General features: G+C 30.2%; 1 protein-coding gene across 2 annotated transcripts; it reads right to left on the reverse strand.

Moving 5' to 3' along the window:
- Positions 1 to 5,079: 5,079 nt before the first annotated feature.
- On the reverse strand, positions 5,080 to 13,392 carry LOC130936519 (protein sym-1-like). Of its 2 annotated transcripts, none has more exons than XM_057866606.1 (7): positions 12,965 to 13,392; positions 12,311 to 12,398; positions 11,579 to 11,673; positions 11,174 to 11,246; positions 10,971 to 11,063; positions 10,765 to 10,851; positions 5,080 to 5,233 (listed from the first exon to the last, which is right to left on the reverse strand). In XM_057866606.1, exons 1-7 carry the CDS (start codon positions 13,273 to 13,275, stop codon positions 5,228 to 5,230), a joined length of 753 nt encoding a protein of 250 aa, XP_057722589.1. In that variant the 5' UTR covers positions 13,276 to 13,392; the 3' UTR covers positions 5,080 to 5,227. The 2 variants fall into 2 exon arrangements, with proteins under 2 accessions (XP_057722589.1, XP_057722588.1); XM_057866605.1 differs by lacking the exon at positions 5,080 to 5,233 and adding an exon at positions 8,346 to 8,572.
- Positions 13,393 to 26,003: the final 12,611 nt, after the last annotated feature.

The following is a 26,003-nucleotide window of genomic DNA, read 5'->3' on the forward strand; positions in this document are numbered from 1 at the left end:
CATGCATCTATCTCAGGTGAGCTTTCAACCGCGTCATCTTAATGGTGAAAGAGTTGGCTAGTCACACACCCTTCCATGGCTTCTGGCATGGTCCTAACGCTCTAAGTGCCTCCTCAAGCATTTTCCATGTGTCACGACCGCAATAAGTCTGAAAATCATGGCTACAATCTCCTACCAGATCCACATACGTATGTAAGCCAAGGTGATAAGGAGTATCATGAGGGTGATGGTACATTCACCCCACAGTACCTGGAACAAATGGGTGGACGCCATCTCTCGACAAAGGCTGATAGGAGTGAGTTGTCAAAGTAAAAATCTCTATCTCAAACTACATGAGCGAAACCAACCTCCTCTAAATAAGGCAACAATGCATCAGGAGGTCACTCTTCTTATGAGTCCCTATTCATCCTTGAAAATAGGACCCATCGACTTTGTGTAATTTCGACATTAAACTCAATTTAAACCACGACTAACAATAATACATGTTATGTAAAACATCCCTAAAACTCTATTAACCATAAATCACCATCCATCTCAATCATAATAAACTACAACAATTGGCCTAAATACAATGATTGCTATATTAAATTTTAACCAATGCTACCAATAAGACCTATTATGTAAAACATCTCTAAAAATATACTAAATTAACATTTATCTCATGTCATACTAATCTACAACATATAGTTTAAATCCACAGATTTTTACATTAAATTTTAAATTTTTTCTAATCTATATATTTATAAAAATCTATTCCCTAATATATTTAAGTTATCCTAAACTTATAACTATTACCTAACCAACTAACAATTATAATATAAGAAAAAATTAAATTATTCTAACTTGATCATTAATGTGGCCCGCAATATGTTTACCTTCATTCAAATGGTTGATGTGGATACTCTGAATTATTGCATCAATAACTTTTTTTTTCTCATTTTCTTTTCTCTCTATTCTCTCAAATGTCAAAATTTAGCAATTGATGAAAGTGTATGTGTAGGGACTGTTTGTGTTGTTTTATAATTGTCCCAGTGATTTCACAAACAACACCTACGCTTTTATGGGATATCTGTTTCGTTATTATTGTGCTGGCAAGGACTACGCTATAACGTTCTTCTTCTATTACGCAATCTTTTATTAGAAAATTGTATCTGACTACATAATAATAAAACAATACTTAAAATTATAATAACTTTAAATTTTAAATAAATTAGTAAATATGTTTTTTTATTATTAAAAAGTTCCTAATTTACCTGTTAATATAATTGTTTGATAATTACTAACTAAATAGTACTAGTATATGTTATTAACATTTATTAATATATTTGATCCATATATACATATTGTAGAATGCAAATTCACCATGTATTTTCAACAACTTATTATTATAAGAGTAATACGCAACTACTCAAAGTTTTGGAAAATTTAAAATTAAATAAATGATAGCTAGTTAAATAGGAGTAGCAATAGATATAAAGGAGAGGTTTTAAACAAAAAAAAAAAAGACAAAAAAAATGACAATGGCCATTTTGTTTAAAATATTTTAAAAATGAAAGTTTAAACATTTCAACTTCTTGATTACTAATTAACTACATTACTTTAGTTCTGACATTTCATGGGCATATAATAAAAATATCATTTTCAATAAATTTTTATGTCCATATTCTCTTCAATATAGTTTTTGGGGTCTATAAATTCTTTTCAATAATTTGACCAATGCCTCAATACATTAGCCACTTTCTTAGGCTTATGTTGGGCCAATCTTAATACTTATATTGGTCAAGATGGTTTCTTTTTTCTAAAATAAAAAAACTTGTGTGGCCATAAGTTGGAGTCTACTCCCCTACACTTCATCCACTCCACCCTTCCTTCACTCTCTCCGTTTCAAAGTGAATAACGAATTTCATGACACTAAGAAACGTCGAAGAACTCACTTTCGAAATTGAGTGGCGCAAGGCAATACGAAATTTAAATCAAATCCTAAATGACTGTACATGATGAAAGCAACCATCATGTCATTTTAGTATATGAGTGTGATGTAATTACTATTGCATTCATCCCACTATTTTTAAATTGAATATTATTTCCAAATCAAAAGTTTTTACAACTCTCTCTCTCCCCAAATTTAGTATATGAGCGTTAAGTGTTAGTCAAAGTAATAACTAAAAATAATAAATTTTGTTGGTTATATAGCATTATTTTTTGAAACATTTACTAGTTTGTATAATTTTAAAAATTTACTTTTAATGCACTAACAATATAAAATAATTTACATAATCATTCAATTATAACTATTATTTTAAATGATTATTTATACTATTAATATAAAATATAATTATTTTTATTGACATGTTATTATATAATTAAATACGCAATTATTTTACAATACATCAAAATTGAATTTTAATTTTAAAAATAAGCATTATAGAATAGGCGTTGTCTATTTTTTTGTTCTGATGTCAAATTATTGAAGCCACTTGCAGCTACAACACTGAGAAGGAATCCTGTCGCCCATTGAAGACGTTTGGGTCTTACTAAGTTCTGACATAAGTTGAATAACAAGGAACAACCTCAAATTTCCCGAACCCTGATTCACATGTTTGTCGAATATTTCCCTACACCATAGGTGCATGCATCTTCTCTCTGTTTGCTGCAATCGATGCTCAAAGTAAAAATAAGTAACATAATTGAAACTTGTTTGTCTATTTATTTTGTTCGGGTGTAATTCTTTTACTAGTTTTGAATATTTGTATAACCTGTTTTGATTGTGGGTTCCCTTATTTCAATTTATTAATAGAAAAAATAACAACGACTATTCCACTATGTATTATTTTATCATTTTCAGAAGTTGCTATTCTTTCACTTGGCTAAATTCAAAAAAGGGGAAAGGAAATAATCACAGAAAATTTTGGAGGACTGATTAAACTAAACAAATATTTAGAATCACAGTGGAAAATTTTTTTTAGGAAGTAACGAATTTTAAATAACTTAAATTTACGGTTTAAAATTGTAGGACTAATTTAATCAAATTTATAAATAAAAAAACCAATTTGATCATCAAATAAAAACTAGATAACTAATTTAATTAGTATCTCAGTTTTTTACTTTTTTTAGAATTAATCAGGACACCTTTTCTGGATAAAAAGCCAAGGTACATTTTTTCTTCCATCAATAAGAAAATGATTATGGTGATCACTTTAATATAATCATCATCTTTATAAACTTGACATGGATATGATCGACGAAAAATCAAAGGAAAGAAAAGGTGTATTCTTACAAAGTCGTGCTATTAATATCTGGTCCACATCTTTATGTATATTGGGGCGTATTATTCCGTGCCTCTTTTTTCTACTTGTAACTTCTAAGCTAAAGAAAAGTTAGGTTGGGTATGGGTTGTATTTTATTTTTTATTTTTATTTTTAATATCTTTTATTTTTAGATTTTATAAAAAATAAAAAAAGAGATAAAAATAAAAAATAAAATTTTATTAATTTTTTTTTACAAAATTTAAAAAATAAAAAATATTAAAAAAAATGCAAACCAAACGTATTCTTATTTTTTAATTTTCTAAGACAAACCATATATACTGAGCCACACAATTTTCTAAGACAAGCCATATACTGAGCCACTGAGGTTATTTGATGTGTTACGTCTTCCATCCACAAATATAATGTTATTTTTGACAAAAATACAGATTGAAAATATTATTAACTTAAAAAGAATAGTTTGACTAATTTATACTTAAAAATGGTCAAATTTTAATGAATTAGCAAATTGTGGTCTTATATCTAAGTTTAATAATTGGAAGGCCTAATAATAAGTAATAACATGTCTAACAAGTAACAACCCTACTTGAGTAAAAGCTCAAATATGTATTTTTATTATAGGTGGTTCTAGTGTATAGATGCAATTCCATAAAAATATAAAGAGATTTTTATTTCTTGCAAGGTTGGATGACATGTGTAGAGGTTGTCTGGAATGAGATGGGTGGTGGAGCCGCTTGCTGTATCACATAACGGGATTTTTTTATTTTTGGTATTTCACATAACGGGATTTATTTATGTTGGGTTTGGATAGAAGTGTTTGGGCCTGTTTATTGCATTTGTATGGCAAGCCTAATTAATTAACATTGGGTTTGGAGGGAGATAAGATTTGATATAGGTGAAGTTGGAACAGTATTCATATTGATCAACAGAAAAGGGGGGAAGCATGGGGATACTGAGAAGGTACTTTTTCCAGTGAAAGATGAGGAAGATAAAATTGGAAGGGAAAAATTACGATGTGAGAAGATAAAATGTTCTTGTTTGACCCCATTCCACTATGTTAAAATCCGCATTGCATGTTTGGATTCTCAAATGTGGTTTTGTTGTCACCTAATGGCTAATACTAATCAAATTTATGCAAAATGGTAACTACAAAAAAATAGCCATGTCGCAAACATGCTTGCCTTTGGGGCAGTCCTTATTATTAGCACTTCGACAACTCTACATAATCACGTAGAGAGCAATGTGATTAATTGTCACAATCTCACAAGATAAACTTCGCAAGTGCCAAATCTACATTATTCAATTTGTTATTAAATATAGACACTATTTTAGGCCAAAAACCAGACTTAACTTAAATTCCTCTTTTATTAGGGATCGAGATTAGTATGCATTATGCAATCTTTCCTTTTTTTAATTATTGTTTTATAATTCTTCACTAAAGAGTCTTGTCATTTCTAACAATTCTCCTCTTCAATCCATACTTTTTTATTTTTTATTTTTTTTTGGTATAAACTTCATACTTTTCTTTTTGTTCGAATGAATTGAACAACTCCTAATTCTAGTCATTATATTACTCTCTCACACGCAGCATACACTCACACATTTAAAAGTATTTACTACTTGATCATCACCAAAATTTAAATTCTAGAGCAACACAATAAGAGACAACATATTTAGCCATTCAATCCATATTTAACTAACATGTATTCACTATTCTTCTCACAACCATTAACATGCCAGGATTGTGATTTTTAAATCCATTCACAACCCCATTAAGCCCAATCCCTATAGTCCATTGCCTAAATAGAACGGAGCCCAACATGGAAAATTACAGGGTTAGCAGCTGGTCACGTAGATTCAACCGAAGCTCCATCACAACCCAGCCTGAGCTAATGAGTCATAACTCACACGGCATTCCGTCCCCTTTCCATCTCAAAAGTCTCGGATTCAAGTCTTATTAACTACAACTGAAAAGAAAAAATTGATAAGTATGTGAAGAGTGTGTTGGTGTCTATTGTGTACCTAGAATTGAAGGTTATCTAATTCATTGGGGTACTTAAAATTAGGGGTTATTTAGAATTGAAGATTGTCCAATCCATCAACAAAAAAAAATCAGCTCTCACAATAATGCAGTAATCTCTGCCATGCTGCTCTCTATCAAAGAGCATAGTTGCACGTGTCAATATGGCGTGAAGGATCGAGAATATCTTTAGCTCTTTAGAAAAGAGCCTCTGTACGCTATAATCACCTACTTATTACTACTTATCTCTTTATATATAATAGGAGTGACAAGTGTTAAGTTTAGACAGTTATCTCTTGAACTGATGTTCACTAACAGTGTGCTGATTTTGCACACGAGAAGTGCTACACATACAAGTCTTTTTAACTTACAAGTTTTACAAATTGTTACATATACAGGCTTTTTAATGCGTTATTCAACCGTTTCATGTTTTCAAAGCGCTACACTCAAAACGGTTCTTCTTCTTCTTCCTCTTCCTCTTCCTTTTCCTCCTCTTCTTCTTTTTCTTCGTTTTTTTTTTTCGATTTTCCTGTTTTCAAAGCGCTACACTCATAACGGTTCCTCTTCCTCTTCCTCTTCCTCTTCCTCTTCTTCTTTTTTTCGATTTTCATGGTTTTTGAAATTAAGCTTTGAAATCGTTTTGAAGAAGAAGAAAGAGAAAGAATTCTAAATTATGCAACGAATTTTGGGTGTATTTTCGTAATCCTTTGGGTGTATTTCTATAATCCTTTTGAAGATAATGAAACTTCAGAAATACACCCAAACGATTACAGAAATACACCCAAACGGTTACAAAAATTCACCCAAAACGATTATAGGAATACACCCAAAGGATTACAGAAATACACCCAAAAGATTACAAAACTACACCCAAAGGATTTAAGAAATACACCCAAAATTCGTTGAAGTACATCTTATGCATAATTCAAAACTCTTTCTCTTTCTCCTCCTCATCTTCTGCTGCTTCTTCTTCTTCAAAAACGATTTCACCATGAAAAATCGAAAAAAAAAAAAGAGAAAACAGAGAGAAAAGAACGTAAATGAAAAAGAAGAAGAGGAAGACGAGGAAGAAGAACGTGCAGAAACGAAAGAAAAGAAGAAGAAGAAGAGTAAGAGGAAGAAGAACGTGCAGCAAGAAGAAGAAGAAGGAGAAAGAGAAGGCAAAAAATGAAAGAAAATAAGAAGAAGAAGATGAAGAGGAAGAAGAATGGTTCGAAACGCATTTTGAATTAGTTTTAATTGAACTTGTAAAGTTTACAAGCTTTAATTACTTGCATGCGAAGAATAACTCTTTGCACACTAGCTTGCCACAATTTGGACTCTTCACCTAATTTTTATGATTGAAGTCTACTAGATTCTAAAAGGTTCACTGGCTCTCCATTTCCCATAGAAACAATAATAACAAGTTCAATTTAAAAATTTTAAGGGTATGTTTGGCAACCACGTTGAAAGAGAAAAAGCACGTTACAGCTTCTTGAACGCTTCCATTTTTGGTTTGGCTAATTTTTCTAACTATAAACGCAAAAGTAATTTTGGTTACAAAACCACGCTTACAAGAAACAAGAATTTCTAGCTTCTGCGTTACATTAACTGACTTTTACCATTGACATTTAACCTTTATTTTTCTTTTACCAACTTTATCCTTTATACATATTATTGTATTATTTATAGAATATTATTTCTCTCTTTATATGAGCTTTTTTTTCTATTATTTATTATTTATATTATTTATTAATTTTTTATTTGATATTATATATTTTTATAATGGTAATTTTTGTGTATTATATTTATTATTATCTTTTTATAATATAATTTATTGATTCTACTAGGTAAAATAAATTAAACAAAAAAATTAACCATAAATAATAATAATAGTAAAAAAATTATAACATACTAAAAAAGAATACTAAAAATACTAAAAATATACTATATAAAAACACATAAGAAAAAAATATAAAAAAAATTAAATATATATAAAAATATAACATTATAATTTAATGTCATGTCCTTTTTAGTAATTATCTATCTAAAAGTGATTTTAATTAATATTATCCAAACAATATTTATTTTATCAAAATCAATTTTACTATAGAATTGCCAAACATAAATCATATTAACACAAACTTACTTCTACCCAAAATCAATTTTATAAAATCACTTTTATTCAAACTCCAGTTTGACCAACCACAATTCAAACACACACTAAAACTCTCAAAGCCGCAATCAAATTACATAGAACTTAAGTGAGAAATTTAAATTACAACAAATTAACATACTAAATCAACATATTATTAACAAAATTCAGCCCAGAGATTAACGCGGGTTTTGATTGTAAATTTAGATGTCCAATTTGGATTAACTGGAATTCTAGAGATCCATTTAATTCCCACCTCAAATTTCAGGGACAAAATTGTATTAACTCATATTTGACATGTTAAAATTAAATTGTAAAAACCACAATAAAGGTGTACTATTATTACCTTTTTTTCTTTTTGTTCTTAAATACTTAATTGATAAAAGTGCATCATTGAGAACACTTTGATTTCGCCCATTTTTAAACTTAAAAGGTGATGACTATAACTAAACTATCAACAGTTACCCTTAAAAAAAGTATCTCAATACTTTTAATATAATAAATAAACAAAAAGTCTTATGAGTTTTTTTTGTCCGATTGTTTTCTTTGTTTTTTGGTTTCCCACGGTATTCCTTAACCCGATAGGCTAAGTACTAATCCGTCGCGGTACTAAGCTCCATTTAAGGGTTATGGGTTGCTGCATGTACAAGGCGGGATTCGAATCCCCAACACTTACTTAAGCGGACTAGTGAACTAACCACTAGACCAACCCAAATTCTAGATATGAAATAAACGTTGAGAGCCCAACCCTGCTTTGCTTCTTGTGCTTTCTGACATTCTACTTCAACCAAGTTTTCATATGTAGACTTGTTCAATTGTCCCTTGGTTCCTTTTTTTGCCTTTGTTTTTCTAGTTTAATGTTATTTTTTTTGTCAAGCTCGTGTAATGTTTGTGTGTATAATTTATGACATAAAAAATTATATTACCACAATCTGCATACAAAAAAAAGCCCAGATACAATTTGGAAAGGTCAAAATCTTTTGTTTGGTGCCTCATCTCATATACATTAGAATTCCTTAAATAACGAGGCTAGTTAAATTTAGGTCCTCTGCATTCGCTGAACATGAAGCTTACCTATTTTTGAACAACTTTGTGCGCCTTAAATGAGAGAATAACATTCCATACCAAAGCAATAACATTAGCAGCAAGGACCTGAAATCGTTTCCACATGCTTTTTTTAATCTCAGCAGTAGAAAACGTAGTAGATCTAAGAACATTGAAGAAAACTTTATGTGCTACAGCCAATGAAAACCGTTTGGGAAAAATATCACTGAGTGTCAAAATTTTGATAAGCCAATTTCAGACGCATGATAACTCCTCAATGAAACTAATTCAAGAATAATGGCATATTGATATCATGCTGATTTGTGTTCGTTATGCCAGGGATACTGAGGCAGCTTAAGCCCCAAGTTGAAACAAGCGTATGTCAATAGGTGAGTTTAGGGTTGAGAGTTTAAATTAGTAGGGGAGTGATGGTTAGTTATTTTGTTAATGGAGGCTTGGTTTGGTAAAACTTTTTCAAGATGTGCTTATGCTTTTAAAAAGTACCTCATTTTGCATTTGGTAAATTAAAAAGTCCAAGTGCTTGTGTTTGCGGTTTTTAAAAGTTAGAGGTGCTTTTGAAAGCACCTAGGCAGGAGCTTTTCAAAGCTGTCTTGTGCTTATCAAATTTTATTTATTTTTCCGCACATATTTCCTACTATTATATTGCCATTGAAATCCTCATATATTTCTAACTTCTCATCCTAACCTTAACAAATTTTAATACGGTCTTCATATATTTTTTATTTTTCAACCTAATTTTCACAAATTTCAACACAAATACATCTCTATCACATATTAGATATGAACTTTTATCTATTTATATTATTTTTTTGTGCGTTATTTTTGTATTTTTTCAGTAGATCTATGATATTTGTTTTTTATCTGTTCTTTAAAATGTGAAGATGTTGACTTTGTTTATGAAAACCAATCATAAAATTTCCTTGCATGAACATTAGTCAAAATTATAATAACATGTATATACATATGTAAATATAGATATATAATCATAAGAGTAGTTTATTTGAAATGTGTCCCATCTTTTGTGATCGGTAAAGGTGAGCCACTATATATAGGTGGGTAATGGATGTACCCAGTACTAACATTGAATTACATACAAATTTTATTATTGACTAATGATAACTCTATTTATGTTAGTACAGAGAGTAAATCAAGTAAATATTTAAACTATTAGTCTCTAAGTGATAGTTTCTTGGAACTATGGAGATGGTTCAAAATAATATAACATCAAGTTTGATTGGTGGAAAAAATTAGGTTATAGTGATTTAGGTAATTTAGTATTTGTAATGACGATGTTTAGGATAAAATAAATTTTTATGATACTTATATAAAATTTTAAAGTTAAAAAATAAAAGAGTTTATTTATTATATTTACATTTATTATGAAATTTTTATTTTAAAATATTATATAAAATTTTAAAGAATTTGAAAGAAGAAATTATTTTTTGTTATAAACATGTTTATTATAATTTTTTTAGGTTTTAAAAACTGTTTTACCAAATACAATTGTGGTGCTTGTGTTTATTAAAAAGTCATTTTTTTTAATTTGATTTTACCAAACGAAAGTGCTGCAGCTTTTAAAAAACTGTATTTTAAAATACAGCTATTATAAGCTACTTTCAAAAAGTATAAAAAACTGTATTTTAAAATACAGCTATTATAAGCTACTTTCAAAAAGTATAAGCTTTACCAAACTAAGCTGAAGTGTGATGGGATAGCACAAAGCTCATATAGACGAGTATGGACAGGGATTACTCGCAATAAGAACAAATTCAGGAATGGTTTCAGTCCCCCTGGGTGTACGGCAAAATATGATTATGTTCCCGCAGCTTGAAAATCTTCTAAGCCCCCACATATAAGTTGCCGTTCATAGTGAAATGATAAAAAGAGTCGGAATAAAAGTGGGCGGTTGAGGATGGAAATTCAGTTAGCATGGTGCAAATGCATTGTGTGAAGAGAACTGATATAGGACTTTCAAACTCCTACCAGCCATCCAAACAAATTGCAAGATGAAAAATAGAAATGTTAAAACAAAAATGTCGTCATCGTGTAGGATGTTCTTTATTGTTCAACTAATAGACGGGTTATGTGATGCAATTCACCAAAACTAGAAAGTTGATGCATTTTGAAATCTCATTAGATGCAATTGACTAAATACAGAAAGGGGCCGCACTCAAATGAATATGAATAAAGAACAGTATAAAACTAGCATTCGTAAGCAACGATTTTAACTCAAACAAGTTTCAAAGTGATATATATATTGTTTGGTTAGTCAGCCTAACCTGGAATTGCTGCGGAACAAATCTGAAGTTGAGAAATTGAAAAGGTATCCATAATTGCCAGTTTGCCACAACAGAAGAAAACCACTCCTGCAAAATGAAATTTGAGGATGAATACGCACTTTCCAATGCTACAATGGAAATATCCCTCTTTGTATACACATTTTACATGAATGTACAAGCTAAAAGCCTAAAACCATTAACCACACCTGTTTAAGTTTGGGGATAGCTTGTGATGGCCCTCCCTCAAGTGTGACCAATGTAGCTAAGAAAACCGCAATGAATACGGGGGAAAATAAGAACTGCAATCATATTTCACCATGCTCAGAATTAAAATACCAAACTCAGCACACAGTTAATGATTGATTAGTAACAGTACACTGTAGGGTTGGGGCCGATGGAATTTTCCTACCTGATCAATTACAAGACGCAAAAGTGCACCCAATGCTCCAGGTAGTGTAACCAATTTACTTAGATACAAGTACCTGAAGATTCAAAGCAAGAATCAGGTAAGATAATGAATTAACAACTTTGCCTTTATCAGGGCTTGAGGGACCATGCTAATATACAAGGAAATTATCCTAGTAAAAAAAAAATTAATTGGGGAAATTAAAAATTTGAAAATTTATCAACACAAAAGCACTGCATTTCAGAACAGAACCATAACTTAAAGCACGATAATTGCATTAGTATTTCTGAAAGCATGATAGTTGCATTGATATTTCTGAACATTAGTTAAAAATTGATCAAATTCGAAAGAACATAAAGAATTAGTTGAATTTCAGGCATGACTATAAAATGGGTTCGAGAGCACTACCAGAAATGCAATGTTGGACCTACTAAGACAAAACCAAGCAGAGTGAAAATAAACATCCTCTTCAAGTCCAAATACCGCACTTGGTCTATTACAAGCTACGAAAATAAATTGAATATACTTAGAGAGTGCATACAATCACAAATTTTCAAATAGAAAATTAAGCACTGAATTTTAAAAGATACACATTAAAAAATCAAATTCAGATGGATGCCATGTTGACCTTGATAATGAGGATTTGCTTAAATTGATAAAATAGATAAAATTCAGAAAGCAACAATATGAATGACAGAATAAAAGAAGATATCACAACACATAAGGCATAGACAATAATTAGGTTAGTCCGTAGCATTCCACAAATTAAACTTCAGATTCCTCCATGATAACATCTGATCCCCATGCAGAGCAGTAAAAAATATTGGCAACACCATAAGTTGATATAAACCATGCACAAAAGAAAAGTACAGATTTCTTCACCTTCTTTCTTTTTTTTTTATAATAAAGTTGTTAGCCATCATCTATTCGGAATAAATAAGCTTTGAATTCCTAGAAACCTTTACATTATTCAGTCCTTTGTCCACATACCATAAGGTAGCAATGCACTTGAATCATGCCTCCATGGCATAGAATAAAGTTTCTATAGGAATTTATCTGTATGTATCTCATGCATTTCATGTCATAAAGATCTGGAAATGCATATGCTTCAACAAAAGAATAGAAACAGGGACAGAATACCTGGCATATCAAATCTCCAATTAGTGTCAAAATTGCAGATGTTATAGCTTTTACTGCAACAGGGTTTTTTCCAAGAACAGCCAAATACCTGTGGTGAACAGGTGAAGTTATGTTAGATTTCCAAAAAAATGAGAAAAAAAAATCCCCCTGAATTGACTGAAAGAAGAACCCTTTGAATCTTTAATCATTTTGCTTCAGTGATCTGTATTCTCTAATGCTCAGTCATTATCCTTTTTTTTTTTTTGAAAAAATTTCAACCATTGTTTCTTTCATAGAGTCACCCCAGGGTTCTGTTTTCTAGATCCCCCAGTGCACATCAAACATCCATTTAATTTCTATATACACTCTAACCATCCAAAATGATGAAATAATAGAAAATGGAGCAGCCTCTATATATAATTTTTGACAAAAAAAAAAAAAAGCTGCATTCACTAATCACGAATATCATATACATACAACCCACTACCGACCGATGATAACATAGTGACTTCAATTTGCTATACTAGAGTTCATTCAGTTAACTTGTTTTGCATCCAAACAAAACATTGTTACAAGAGGTAAAAAAAATAATAATTAATATAAAAGAGAAACATTTCTCACTAACAATAATAACACAAATCCCTTAATCCCTAAGTATGATTAATTGATTATTACCATGACAAGAATGACGAATTATCTCCTCCACCAGCGTGGCTGCCGTCGCCGCCGCCACTACCGCCGCCGGAATCGGAGCCTCCAGGTCCACGAGATCCGCCAGAAGCGTCGTCGGGTAGGGCAGAGAGGCGGGAATTGCGGAAGCGGAGATTGGTTACGAAGGAAGGGAGAGAGCAGGTGGAGGTGAGAGAAGGGTGAGCGCAGGATTGGGTACAAGGAAGACGGGATATTGGAGAAGAAGGAAGACAGGAAATGAGTGGTTGAGAAGAAAGGTTAGTGAAGAGTGGGAAAATGTGAGTCACTGACGCCATTGTTTCGCAGAAGAAAGGGTTTTAGAGGTCTTTGCTGAATGCTGAGTGCTTACATAGTTACACTTACACTCGACTCCACCACTTCCGTTTTTACCGCCAGCGATGGCACTAGCCAGTGCCCACTTGGCGCCTTGCCGCTGCGGGTTCCAAAACTCTTATATTATATACTATATAGAATAAATTTAAAATGCTATAAATATTACTTAGGAATATATATTAGATAGTATATAAATTAATATTAAATTTAAAATTTATTATAAACAATATTGTATAATATATTTATTTAATTTGGCCATTTATATATGATCTAATAATATTATTATTCAATAAAAAAGATATAAAAAAAATATATCGTTTTAATATAAATAATAATTGTGTTTAATAACCATTATTTTATAATTTAATTGAATAATAATATAAATTAAATTAAATTTAATTGATTAAGAAATTTTAAATTTTGTCTAATAGCATGTCAAAATTAATTTAAATTTTATAAATGTTGATGATAAATAAAAATTTAAAATAAAACAATTAATTCAAAATTTAATAATTATAAAAAATAAAATTATACATAAATTAGATTATAAATACTAAAAATATTTAATTGAAATTTATTCATTTTATTTTATATAATTATTTTTATTTTTGTTTTTTAAATAGTTACTTTTGTTTATTTTTTTATCCTTTTTTAGATTATATTTAAATAATATGGTACAGTGATAAAATTATTAAATAAAATACAAATATGAATATTATTAATATTTTTTATAATTAAAAATGACATTCAATTTTTTAATTTTATTTTTTATGAATCATAACAATATATATTTTTAATAATATTGTTACAACTAAATAATATTTAAAAACATAAATTATTAAAAGGAAAAAAGTGATATATATATATATATATATAGACAACAAAGACATATATAACTTATGAGTACAATTACACAAAAAAAATAATGAATATAATCACACAATCACCTAATACATATGTTTAGCAAATTTTAAAAAGAAATTTGGCTATCAACTAAATTTTAGTTGTGTAAAAAATTAGCAAGAATAAAGAGAAAAAAAGAGAAAGAGGTATAAAATTATATGAGAAAAGATAAAAAAAATGTGTGAAGTGAATGTTGATTTATATAGTAAATATAAGAATGAATGATGAGTATAAAAGGAGAAGAAAAAGAATTAGATTTTAATTAAATTTATACCAACATTAATATTAAAAACAATTGTGTAACCTACATAAAAATAAAGAGTAAAAAAATATAAAAAGTTAAGGTTTAAAATGAATCTTATAATATTATAGAAAGATAGGTTATTACGAGAAAATAAAAGTACAATGAAAATTTTATGGCATAATGCAAAGATAGAAGATTATACCACATAGAAAAAAAATTCTTATGTGATAACATAGAGTAAAATCAAATGTCTAAAAATGATTGTGAAACTATCTTGAGCTCTCTTTTAATATATTATAATAAGTAATAAAAAATTCAATTAAAGTTTATTCACCTAATTTCATATAATTATTTTTTTATTTTTTAAATAATTAGTTTTGTTTTTTTTTATCTTTTTAAAGTTATATTTAAATACTATAATACAATGATAAAACTATTAGATAAAAATAAATATTATTAATATTTTAATAATTAAAAATGACATTTAATTTTTTAATTTTATTTTTCATGAATCATTACGATATTTATTTTTAAAGATATTATTACAAGTAAATGATATTAAAAGAATTTAAATTGTTAAAAGAAAAAAGAAGTGATATATAGATGACAAAGAGAACATATAACTCATAAAATTAATGAATACAATCACACAATGACCTAATATATACATTTAGTAAATTAAAAAATAAAAATAAAAACTATAGTCATCAACCGCAAATTCCAGTAATTAAAACTATAGTTATTAACTAAATTCTAGCTGTGCAACAAATTAATAAGAATGAAGAGTAGAGAGAAAGAGAAAGAGAAAGAGGTATGAGATTATGTGAGAGGAAATAAAAAAAAATATGTGAAGTGATTACTGATTTATATAGTAAATATAAGAATGAGGTATGAGTATGAAAGGAGAAGAGAAGGAATTAAATTTTAATCAAATTTATATCTATTAAAAAGAATTAACATTAACATTGAAAATAATAGTATAACCTACATAAAAACAAAGTATAAGAGAATATAAAAAATTAAGGTTAAAAAAATCTTTTTTTTTTACATTATATAAAGATAAGTTATTATGAGGAGACAATGCAAGAATAAAATGAGAATTCTATGACATAATGCAAAGATAGAAGATTGTGTTCAAATTGTGTAAAATAGCCACTTAAACTGATATGGCATCATGGTAGAAAGCTAGAAGATTAACAATATATCTAGAGATTACTTTTAATTTTATTTTAATACATTACTAATAGATATTAGAAAAATAGACAAAATAGGTCACTGATTTTTTGTCTTGTAAAATGCGAACATTTAAGTCTTCGACAAATAGAAAACACGTTATAGTCCCTAACTTCTTTAAACGTGGAGCATTTAGATTCTTTCGTGCATCTGGGTTTATAAAACATTACATAATTTAGTGGTATGAAAGGAATTATGTGTGTTCGGATTGGTGTTTGTTCAAATTGGAGTTTGAATAAATTTGATTTTATAGAATTGATTTTAGACAGAAGTAAGTTTGTGATAATGTGTTTTATGTTTGACAACTCTATACAAAATTAATTTTGATAGAATGAATATTATTTGAATAATGGTGGTTAAAATTACATTTAGATAGATGATTGCTAAAATAGACATGATATTAAATTATAATATTATACGGTACGATGATAAATTCATACGTATCGATACGTTTAAAATATGGACAAATAATAACAATTCACGTAGAATTTATTTTCCACATCAACATTTAATTTTTGTTTACTTAAATATATATATATCACCACTTTTACTAATATATTCTTTTAATTAAATAAAAATAAAAAAATATTTTTTATTTAATTTTATAAAAAGTCTTAAACATCCTTCTTTTATTTGATTAGACAAAAATATCCTTTTAAATTAACGAAATTTTAGAATTCAATTAATTCTAATTTTATAGTTTCAAATAATTTAAACAACAAAACAAAAACATATTAAAAAACAAAAAATCAAAATTTCTTCATCTTCTCCAATTTCTCTAATCATTTATGCCCCCTTTAAGCAAAACATAATAAAAAAACAAAAAATCAATCGTTTTTCATCTTTTCCAATTACCCCTCTGAACCAAAGCAGTGAAAATTCCAAACCAAAATTTTAAGTTCTTCACCGCTGATTCATACATGTTCAAGATTGCGCTAAAGGAGTACTGGCACGTGTTTGAGAATCTCGGCTCCGTTGTTGATGTTGGTGGTGTCTCCAAGCTTATTTATCAAGAGTTTCCGCGGTTGAAGTGCACCGCTTTCAACCGGCCAGAGGTTGTTGATAACCTCAAAGGAGATGAAAATTTGAACTTTGTTGCCAGTGACATATTCAAATCGATCCCTTCTGCTGATGCAGTCTTACGGCGGCGACAAAGAATATAGGATTTTGGTTTGGGACTTTCGCTGTTTTGCTTCATATGGGTAATTGGAGAAGATGAAGAACTATCGATTTTTTATTTTTTTGATATGTTTTGCTTAGAGGGGGCACGAATGATTAGAGAAATTGGAGAAGATGAAAAAAATTTGATTTTTTGTTTTTTAATATATTTTTGTTTTGAAGAATATTTTTGTCTAATCAAATAAAAGAAGGTTGTTTAAGACTTTTTATAAAATTAAATAAAAATATTTTTTATTTTTATTTAATTAAATGGGTATATTAGTAAAAGTGGTGATATAATATATATTTAAAAAAAACAAAAATTAAATGTTGATGTGGAAAATAAATTTCACGTGATTTGTTATTATTTGTCCATATTTTAAACGTATCAGTACGTATGAATTTATCATCGTACCGTAACAAACACCTTAATTTTTTATATTTTTATATAGTATTTTTTTACATTCTTTTTTAGTAACTATAATTTTTCACTATTATTTATGGTCATTTTTTATTTAATTTGCTCTACTTAATAGGATCAATAATTTATATTATGATTAAAAATTCTTTTTGTATTATTCTATTATATTTTAGATATATACATAAGAATGTTAGCTTTGCTTTTTTTTTTAAATACTCTTTTTTGCATCGTATTCTTTTATTACTTTCAGTATTCTTGTTTTTAGTACTGTTTTAAAATATAATTTTTTACTAATTATGATTCTATTATTATTTATAGTTAAATTTTTATTTAATTTGTTCTTTCTAATAAGATCAATCATTCATATTTTAAAAGAATTACAACAATAAACAGTACACAAAAATTACGATGACAAATTTTACAAAACTAAAAAAAATAGAATCTATATTTTTATAATATTTTTAGTATTCTTTTATTTAATATTATTTTAAACTATAATTTTTTATTACTTATAATTTTATTATCATTTTATAGTTGGTTTTTTATTTAATTTATCCTCCTTAGTGGGATTAATAATTCTTAAAATGAATTTTTATTTGTGCTTCTTTGTGAAAAAAAGAATAAATGGTAGAATCGATAAAATAAGTAAAAAAATTAACACAACACATAAGCTAGTAAACTACAATGGTTAGCTTCTCATAAATGTGAGTTGACAGTAAGAATCACATCTGAGTTTTGAAATAAAAAAAATAGCCAAACAAAATATTCAAGCGTTTAAGAAATTTAAATGTACTTTTTATAGTTAGAACACTAATCCAAACACATCCTATATACGTGGCCGTTACGAATAATACTTGGAAGAAGGAGAAAAAATTAAGAGACAGATTCTCACAGGTCAAAACGTCGTTTGAGTGTGTTTATCCCCACTTTCCAACAAGAGCAATGCTAGGGGGCCAGCAATTTTTGTGATTGTTAGCCATCAACTAGCCATCAATGATGATTTGATGGTGTGAGATTGGTGTGAGATTTCATCCAATGGCTCACCTTCCTCTGCTGGTTACATGCTGACCAAAATTCAACAAAACTGCTGGTCCCCTAGACTTTTCCTTCCAACAATATCAATATTTTCAGCAATTTAACCTGCACAACCACAACAATATATAACACCAAACCTAAGCAATCAATAACATTAAACATAAGCATGATAAATGTATGGACAAAATATTATGCATAATCAGAATTACACCTAGTCAAAACATAAGCATAATCACAATACACACACAAATTATTTTAAACATAAGCATGATTACAAGCTCACTCATTCAATCAGTTACATGATTGATGATAACATCTAAACTAGGCATAATAACTAACATACATACATACTTTCAAGTCATAATTGCACCTAAGCACAAGCTGACAATCACAATGACTCATACTCACAATAGCACCTAATCTAAGCTTAATAACCTACACAATCTTCAAATTTACAACTAATCTAAACTAGATAACCAACGTCATATCCCTCTCTAAGTTCAAGTCAAATAACGAGAAAAGGGAGACACCCGTGACATAGCCTCTTCCGAAAATTATCGAAGACCAAGTGCGAAACTGCTTTGAGTATTTAAGCTCTTCGCAAACAAGGTAATTATTAGAAAGCAGATCCTTTTGGATTGCTTTTATGATGAGGAGGATGAGGTCGAGGTCGTCAGAGTCTCAGAGAGGAAAAGCGTGACGACAAAATAACTGGTGCATATGAGAGGTAAGGCGTGGGGTGAGTCCTCCTAACGGCGTGAATGTAATCGAAGGAGGCGTCGTCATCAGAATTCTTCCGCCTTGGATCAGGCTTCTTCGATAGATTTTACCAGATTCAAGAACGCCTTTGAATGATCGAATCCACCTTATGAACTCATTGCTAGCTGTTTTCAGCTTCTCCATTTGAGCATGGAATCATCTGAAGGGAGAGAGAGAAGAGTGATAGAGAGTGAGGAGTGACAAAGTGAAGAAGGTGGCGTTAGTGCTGTGGTGGTGGAAATTGGAAGAAGGATATGCTTAACAAACAATCAGGGCTCTCTCTCAAACGACACCGTTTTAAGTTAAGGGACCCTCTTAACTTTTATCTCCTTCTATAACAGTCACGTATAGATAACTCCTTCCATGTCACTAAATTTCGTTGCGTTTTATAGACTTAGATGAATGGAAGGATCTAAATGTCCTACATTTAAAGAAGTGAAGGACTATAATGTATTTTTTATTTGTTAAGGACATAGATGTCTACAAGATAAAAAGTCAAAGACTTTTTTTTGTTGACTAAAGATTTATTTATCTTTTATTTTATATATTAATACAATTAAGTATCTTTTAATTAGTCTTTTATTATATTAATTTAAAAAATTAAAACAAACACTTTTAAATAAATTTAGTGTGTTTTTTAAATTTAAAATTCAAATTCAAAAAATAATTTAAAAAATATTAAAATTTAAAAAGAAGGGGGTAAAGATTCAAATTATTCTTTTAAGTCAGTTCTTTATTGTTGCCGAAATTAAAGATTCAGTTAACAATAAAGTTTGAAGAGTTATACGGATGTATTTAAGTACGTCAGATCAAATACGGACCACTCAATTTGAAAAATTATCATCACTTTTTCAACAATTGTAGAATCATTTTCTTGTCTTTTGAAATTTTAATATTATTATAAGTCCCCAAGTGAATGATGACAGGGGAGTTAAATATATTGCTTTCATAGCTGTCTTTTCTGGATTCATCAATGAGCATGGCTTGGTAGACTTGAGTATGGTTGGGAGACCATTTACTTGGTTTAATAAGAGAAAAGGGCAAAAGTTAATCAAAGCACGTTTAGATCACATCATGGCTAATGATGTGTGGATCAATTCTTATCCGGCAACAATAGTCACTAGATTGTCTGAAAATGAATATAATCATGCTCCATTATTGATGCACTCAAATCCCCTACTAAAAAAGTCTAAAAGGTTCAAGTTTCAGAAACATTGGTGTGGTATGAAAGGGGTTAGGCAGCTGATAGTAGAAATTTGGAGTGTTGCAATTACGGGTTCACCAATGTTTAGATTGGCTGAAAAATTTAAGCTTTGTTGGCACTATTTGGTTCAATGGCAGCAGAAAAATCGCAAGCTGAATGCTAGTATTGAGGAGTTGAACATCCGTTTCCAAGAAAGAATTGAAGTTGAACATCCGTTTTCAAGACGGCATATTGATGTGGGCTTAGAAATCTCGTTGGAGAGCTCTTCACCCACTCAATTCTATTGAGCAGAATTGCCTTCATCTCTTAGCAGCTGAAATCTTCCTCAACCTTTTTTGAATCTTCCTCATCATCACTCAAGTCGAAATTTGGAGGTTGTGTGAAATCCACATCAGCATCTCCTTCCAAATCTACTAGTGGAGACTCATGAAGGTTATCGAAGAAATTACCCAAGTTGGACAAAAAATCTTGGATGATGGAATCCTCTTGATCAATTCCTACCAACTCTTTTCACTTCATCTTGTAACTTAACATCTTCTTCTTGATTTTGCACTATTTCTTTCACTCCACACTTGTCACTTGGTTCCATACATTCATCCACTTGAGTTTTTTGCTTGTGACATGAACGCAATGAAGCTAAATGATCCAAAGCCTTTGCTAAGGTGGACATGGTGAGCTCTTGCTTCTTCCGGAACTCTTGTTGTCCTTGAATGAGCATGAGAAGTACGTCTTGTGTGGCTTGATCCGTATACGCAGATGAAGATTGAGATGATGAAGGTTGACAATCAAACTCGTGAGGGTGGGGGATTTTGGCTTTGTATGTAGTGGAGTGATAGTGTGTAAGATTGGTGACTATAAAGGTAAGTGTTTGGGTTCCATTGGGGTTCATTGTGGTGATGATGTGAAAAAGTCATCAAGAAAACATAAACAAAAATCTACTAACAAAAGCAAACAAACAACCAAAAAGTGCTATTTACACTATCAACATATTCACAACAACCAAAAGATTTAACACCAATTGCAAGGTTCCCCAGCAAAGGCGCCAAATTTGACGACGGGCCGATTTGTATAGGTTAGAAATTTAATTATCAAAATGGAAGTTGTGTTGTAAGTATAGTCCTAACCCAACAAATTGGCCATCAATCAAATAATAAATTCAATACAAAATAATCGAGAGTACTTAAACCTCGGGTCGTTTTCTCTAGGAACGCAATTGAGGTGTTACTTCTTTGGTTGTTATGGCCAAAAAGGGATTTTCAAGCGAGAAATCAACGATTAAAATAACTAAGAAATCAAAGAACTAAGCAATTATCAAAATTGTAATTAATGCAAATAAAAAGGGAACAAGATCAAAATTAGTGAAAATGCTATAAATGCAATAAAGAACCTTGACTTGGGAATGAGGATCCAAGGAATCCTATCATCGCCTTAACCACAACTATGGTAATTATGATGAGTCAGTCTCGCCTAGTTAACCCCAACCATCGAGGAGTAAGTCAAGTAAGCATAATTGACCTTAATCCATAAGTCCCAACCCACTTATCAAACTAGTTGATAAAAGGCTAGCGTCAATGGAAATAAGAGTCAACTAACTACCCAAGAATTATCACTAAATGTCGGACATTATGATTCTAGTATCCTAGGAACTCAAACCACAAGCCAAGGTATGAAAATCTACTCAAGATTACCAAGTGGCATTTTCACAAACACTTGGTGTGCATAAAAGTAAAACATGGAAAATTGTAAAGTAAAATGAAAAACTATAACCAACTATCAACAAAACCAAGTATAAACAAGTAATCAAGCCTAAGGAGAGAATAAAACACTAAATTCATCAATCAAAATTTCAAGAACTCAAAATTGCAAATATAAACAAAGTGCTTGAACCAAGAAGGAAATGAAAATAAAGACAATGTAATTAAAGAGAAAATTAAGAGTACTTACAAAAGAGTTGATCAACATCCAAAATTAAAGCTTGCTATAAAATGCTACAATGGAGATGAGAATTAAAATAAACCCTAAGAGAGCAATGCTACACTACTCCTACTCCTACTCCTAATTACTCCCTAAAAATTATATAAGTGAGCTCTCCTTACTAAGTGTTGAATCCTCCTTATATAGCACTCCAAATTTAGCTCCAAGCCTTCAAAATTTGGGCCAAAAGACCTCAGAAAATGCATAGCACGCTCTCATTAACACAATCATGTGTAGGGACCTGTGCGTACGCACGGGTACTTGTGCGCACGCACGCTTAGAAATTTTCTCCTGTGCGTACGCACGCTGGCTTGTGCGCACGCACACTTGGCTGATGCGGTCTTGTGCGTACGCACGCTTGCTTGTGCGCACGCACACCTTGCTGTGTCTGCTTTTCCTTGTTTTCTTCATATTTTCTCCCTTGTACATGCTTTCTTCCACTTTTGGCCATCCATTCTTGCCTTCAAGGCTTGAAATCACTCATAAATCGTATCACGGCATCAAATGACATAAAAGTGAAATTAATTCGCTCTATCAAAGCACAAAATTACATGTTTCCACATTTAGGTTCAAATTAGGGATCAAACACAAAAGTATGCTATTTGAGTGCTTAAGTGTGAGTTCATGTGCTAGATTCCATCCAAATCAAGGCAAAATATATCAGAAAATATAGACTCATCAGTGGGCAGAAAGTTAATCTGACTAAATCGGTGGTATTTTTTTAGTAATAATACTTCTTTCCTATTGCGGCAAACCTTGGCAGCCACACTTCATATTTGTAATATAGGGGCGCAAGATAAATATTTAGTACTATCTTCTGTAGTGCAGAGATCTAAAAAGACCACTTTTGGAATGATTAAAGATAAAGTTAGAAAGAGGGTTGAAGGGTGGAAGCAAAAACTACTCTCAGTTGGGGGTAGACACGTACTTATCAAAGTAGTTAAGAAAGCTATCCCAATCTACAACCTTTTTTGTTTAAACTACTAGATAGTCTTATAATCGAGATTCATGGAATTTTATCTTAGTTTTGGTGGGGACAGAAGAGAGGGGAGAGAAGAATGTCTTGGATAAGCTGAAAAAGTATGACGCGACCCAAGAAAGAGGGGGCTTGGGTTTTAAGGACCTGCAATATCAGAATTTAGCATTTTTGAAAAAGCAGTGTTAAAGAATAGCTGCCAAACCAAACTTTGTACTTACTAAGATGCTAAAAGGAAAGTACTACAGATGTCAATCTATTATGGAGGTAGAAGTGGGAGTAGTACTTTCGTGGGGTTGGATATGTGTCTTGAAAGGGCGTAAAGTCCTTGAGAAAGGCTTGCTCTGGAAGGTAGGTTCAGGAGAGAATATCCATATTTTTGTAAATCCATAGCTGCCATCTCCTCATCCCATTGTGCTCCTATGGAGTCTGCAATAACAAAGCAAAATGTGACTTGGGTAAAAGAACTCCTAACTCAGAATAAGGAGTGGAATATTCAATTAAAACAGTCTTTGTTTCCTCTAGAAATTGTTTAAAGTATTCTTTCAATTAATATTGAAGAACGAGAGGACCAAATATCCTGGACTTTTCACAAGTCTGGTAATTACGAAATAGCATCAGCATATCAAGTGGCTTACCATTTTCACCATCCACCAATTGAGTTTTGTCCACCTATAGCTCAATATAGTGATATTTGAAAATACTTGTGGAAAATGAAATTAGCCCCAAATATCAAATTCTTCCTCTGACTCCATGGAAAACTTCCTGTCTTGTTGAATCTTCAGCGGTGAATTTCTTTAATTTCTGTAATTTGCCTCCGGTGTCAGGTAGAGAAGGAATCTATTATGCACTACTTATTCACCTGTAATAAGGAAAAAAATATGGTTCAGAAGCCCATTTGCAGATGTGACGACATGAGGAGAGGAAGAGAAACTCTATCGGTGCTAGAGGAGGAAAAATACTTACCTATCGAGGAGTGGAGGTAACCAACAAAACTTACTCCTGGATGAAATTATGTGCTAAAATATTTGAAGAGCTCAAAACTGCTTGGTCTTTGAACATGAAGAAACCCCACCGGAAGATACAAAATGAGCTTCTCGAAGATTATTAATGGAAGCGGTGAATGCCCACTCAATTCCCTTCTAATAAAACATTTGGGGTTAAAGTCCTCTTTTTAGATTTTGTGTCCTTTCATTATGCCTCTTTTATAATTCTTTTCTTTTATTATTTTTCTTTATAACTCAATACAAGAGTTGTTTGAGAGATTCTCACTCTCTTTTCTTTTGTCCTTAATGGACCCATTATATTCCTTTAGTTATGAAATGAATACCTTTTGTCTTTGAAAAAAAAAACTAATATTAAAAAATTCAATTTTAAATATCTAAATCTATTTTAAACCCTTAAACACTAACACATATGAAAAACTCCTAAAATCCCAAAACACACCTCAATCCTAAATCAGCAAAACATATAAGAGGAATCTTCGTCACAAGCTCCTCATCCTCGTCGCCGCATCCTCCTCCGCATTGCGCTCATCATCCTCAGCTCGTCGCCGCATCCTCCTCTGCGCTGCCTTCTTTTTCATCGCTGCTTCTTCCTTTGCGCCGCGCTCATCCTCGACATTGCACTCCTCCTCATTGCCATTTCTTCCTAGCTGAAAATGCGTCTCAAGTATTTGGATGTATTTGTGTTGATAAAAATTTTTATTGCATTATTTTGTTTGATTTGGGATTTGTTACCTCTTCAAATTCTCTAGATTATTATAATGCTTGGTCTCTCTTTTTTTCTTTTTTTTTTTCTGTTTAATAAAACATTCTATCTTTTCAATTTATACATAATGTTGGATGTGTCTATAATTCTTTTTATGTGCTTGAGTTAATAGTTTTCTTCTTTTTTTTTTTTCATGCCTCTGTTTGATTTGGATTTTGTATTAATATAATTTAAAAGTATTTATGTTATTCATTTAATTTTGGATGTGTTTACAGTCAAAATTTTATTTTTAATCTTATGTTGTGAACATTGAATTTTGAGTGCAAAGATCAAAATTTTATTGTTCAAAATTTTTTGCCTTTTTCTTATGAAAATGTGAACGGATGTGTCAATCAATTATTTATTATGCAATTTTATAAATTTAAGTGTGTAAATAATTTATTTTAATATGAGTTTTGAATGTGTTGATAAAATACTTAACATACATTTTTATAATTTTAAATGTGTATTTTAATTTTTTTTCTATATCCAACATACAGTCTAGAATCATAATGTCAATTAAAAAACATATTTGTACTGGTCTAAAGAAAAAAAAAAAAAAAGCAGTAACTAACAAGGCTTCTATGAACAAGAGGTTCAGAGACTTTACAATAAGAAGACAAAAATTAGAAGGAATAGTAACGTGAAAAAGTTGAAAGAGAAAAGACTAAAAGAGTGCTGTACGTGTGATAATGGTGTGTAGACCAGATGAGAGAAGAAAAAAAAAAGTAACTTCTTTATTTTTATAGAGTAAGTTAGAGAGATTTTAGATGATAAAATTTAAATTAAATCTGATTAACTATGTGCTTACCTAAAAACTTAGAGATTGACTCAATTAAAAAATAATTAAATAATATTATTAAATTAAAAAGATGACTAAAGGTTACATTTTAAAAGATAGGTAGTATTTTTCTTTATATAATAAGATTAAGTGCGTAAGTTATTAGAAAAACAATATTTTTAATATTTTTTATCTTTTAGTATATTTAATAAATTTTAATAAAAAATAAAAGTACTAAAAAAATTAAAAAAATA

This window comes from Arachis stenosperma, chromosome 6 (assembly GCF_014773155.1).
Source record: "Arachis stenosperma cultivar V10309 chromosome 6, arast.V10309.gnm1.PFL2, whole genome shotgun sequence".
Taxonomy (NCBI): Eukaryota; Viridiplantae; Streptophyta; class Magnoliopsida; order Fabales; family Fabaceae; genus Arachis; species Arachis stenosperma.

Bases quoted from the DNA above. Each gene is read 5' to 3' on its own strand.
- LOC130936519 (XM_057866605.1), bottom strand. From the start codon at position 13,275: ATGGCGTCAGTGACTCACATTTTCCCACTCTTCACTAACCTTTCTTCT. The intron at 11,247-11,578 runs GTAGTGCTCTCG...TTGAATCTTCAG, and splicing joins GGTCCAACATTGCATTTCTG to GTACTTGTATCTAAGTAAAT. The intron at 11,064-11,173 runs GTAGGAAAATTC...ATATGATTGCAG, and splicing joins TGCGTCTTGTAATTGATCAG to TTCTTATTTTCCCCCGTATT.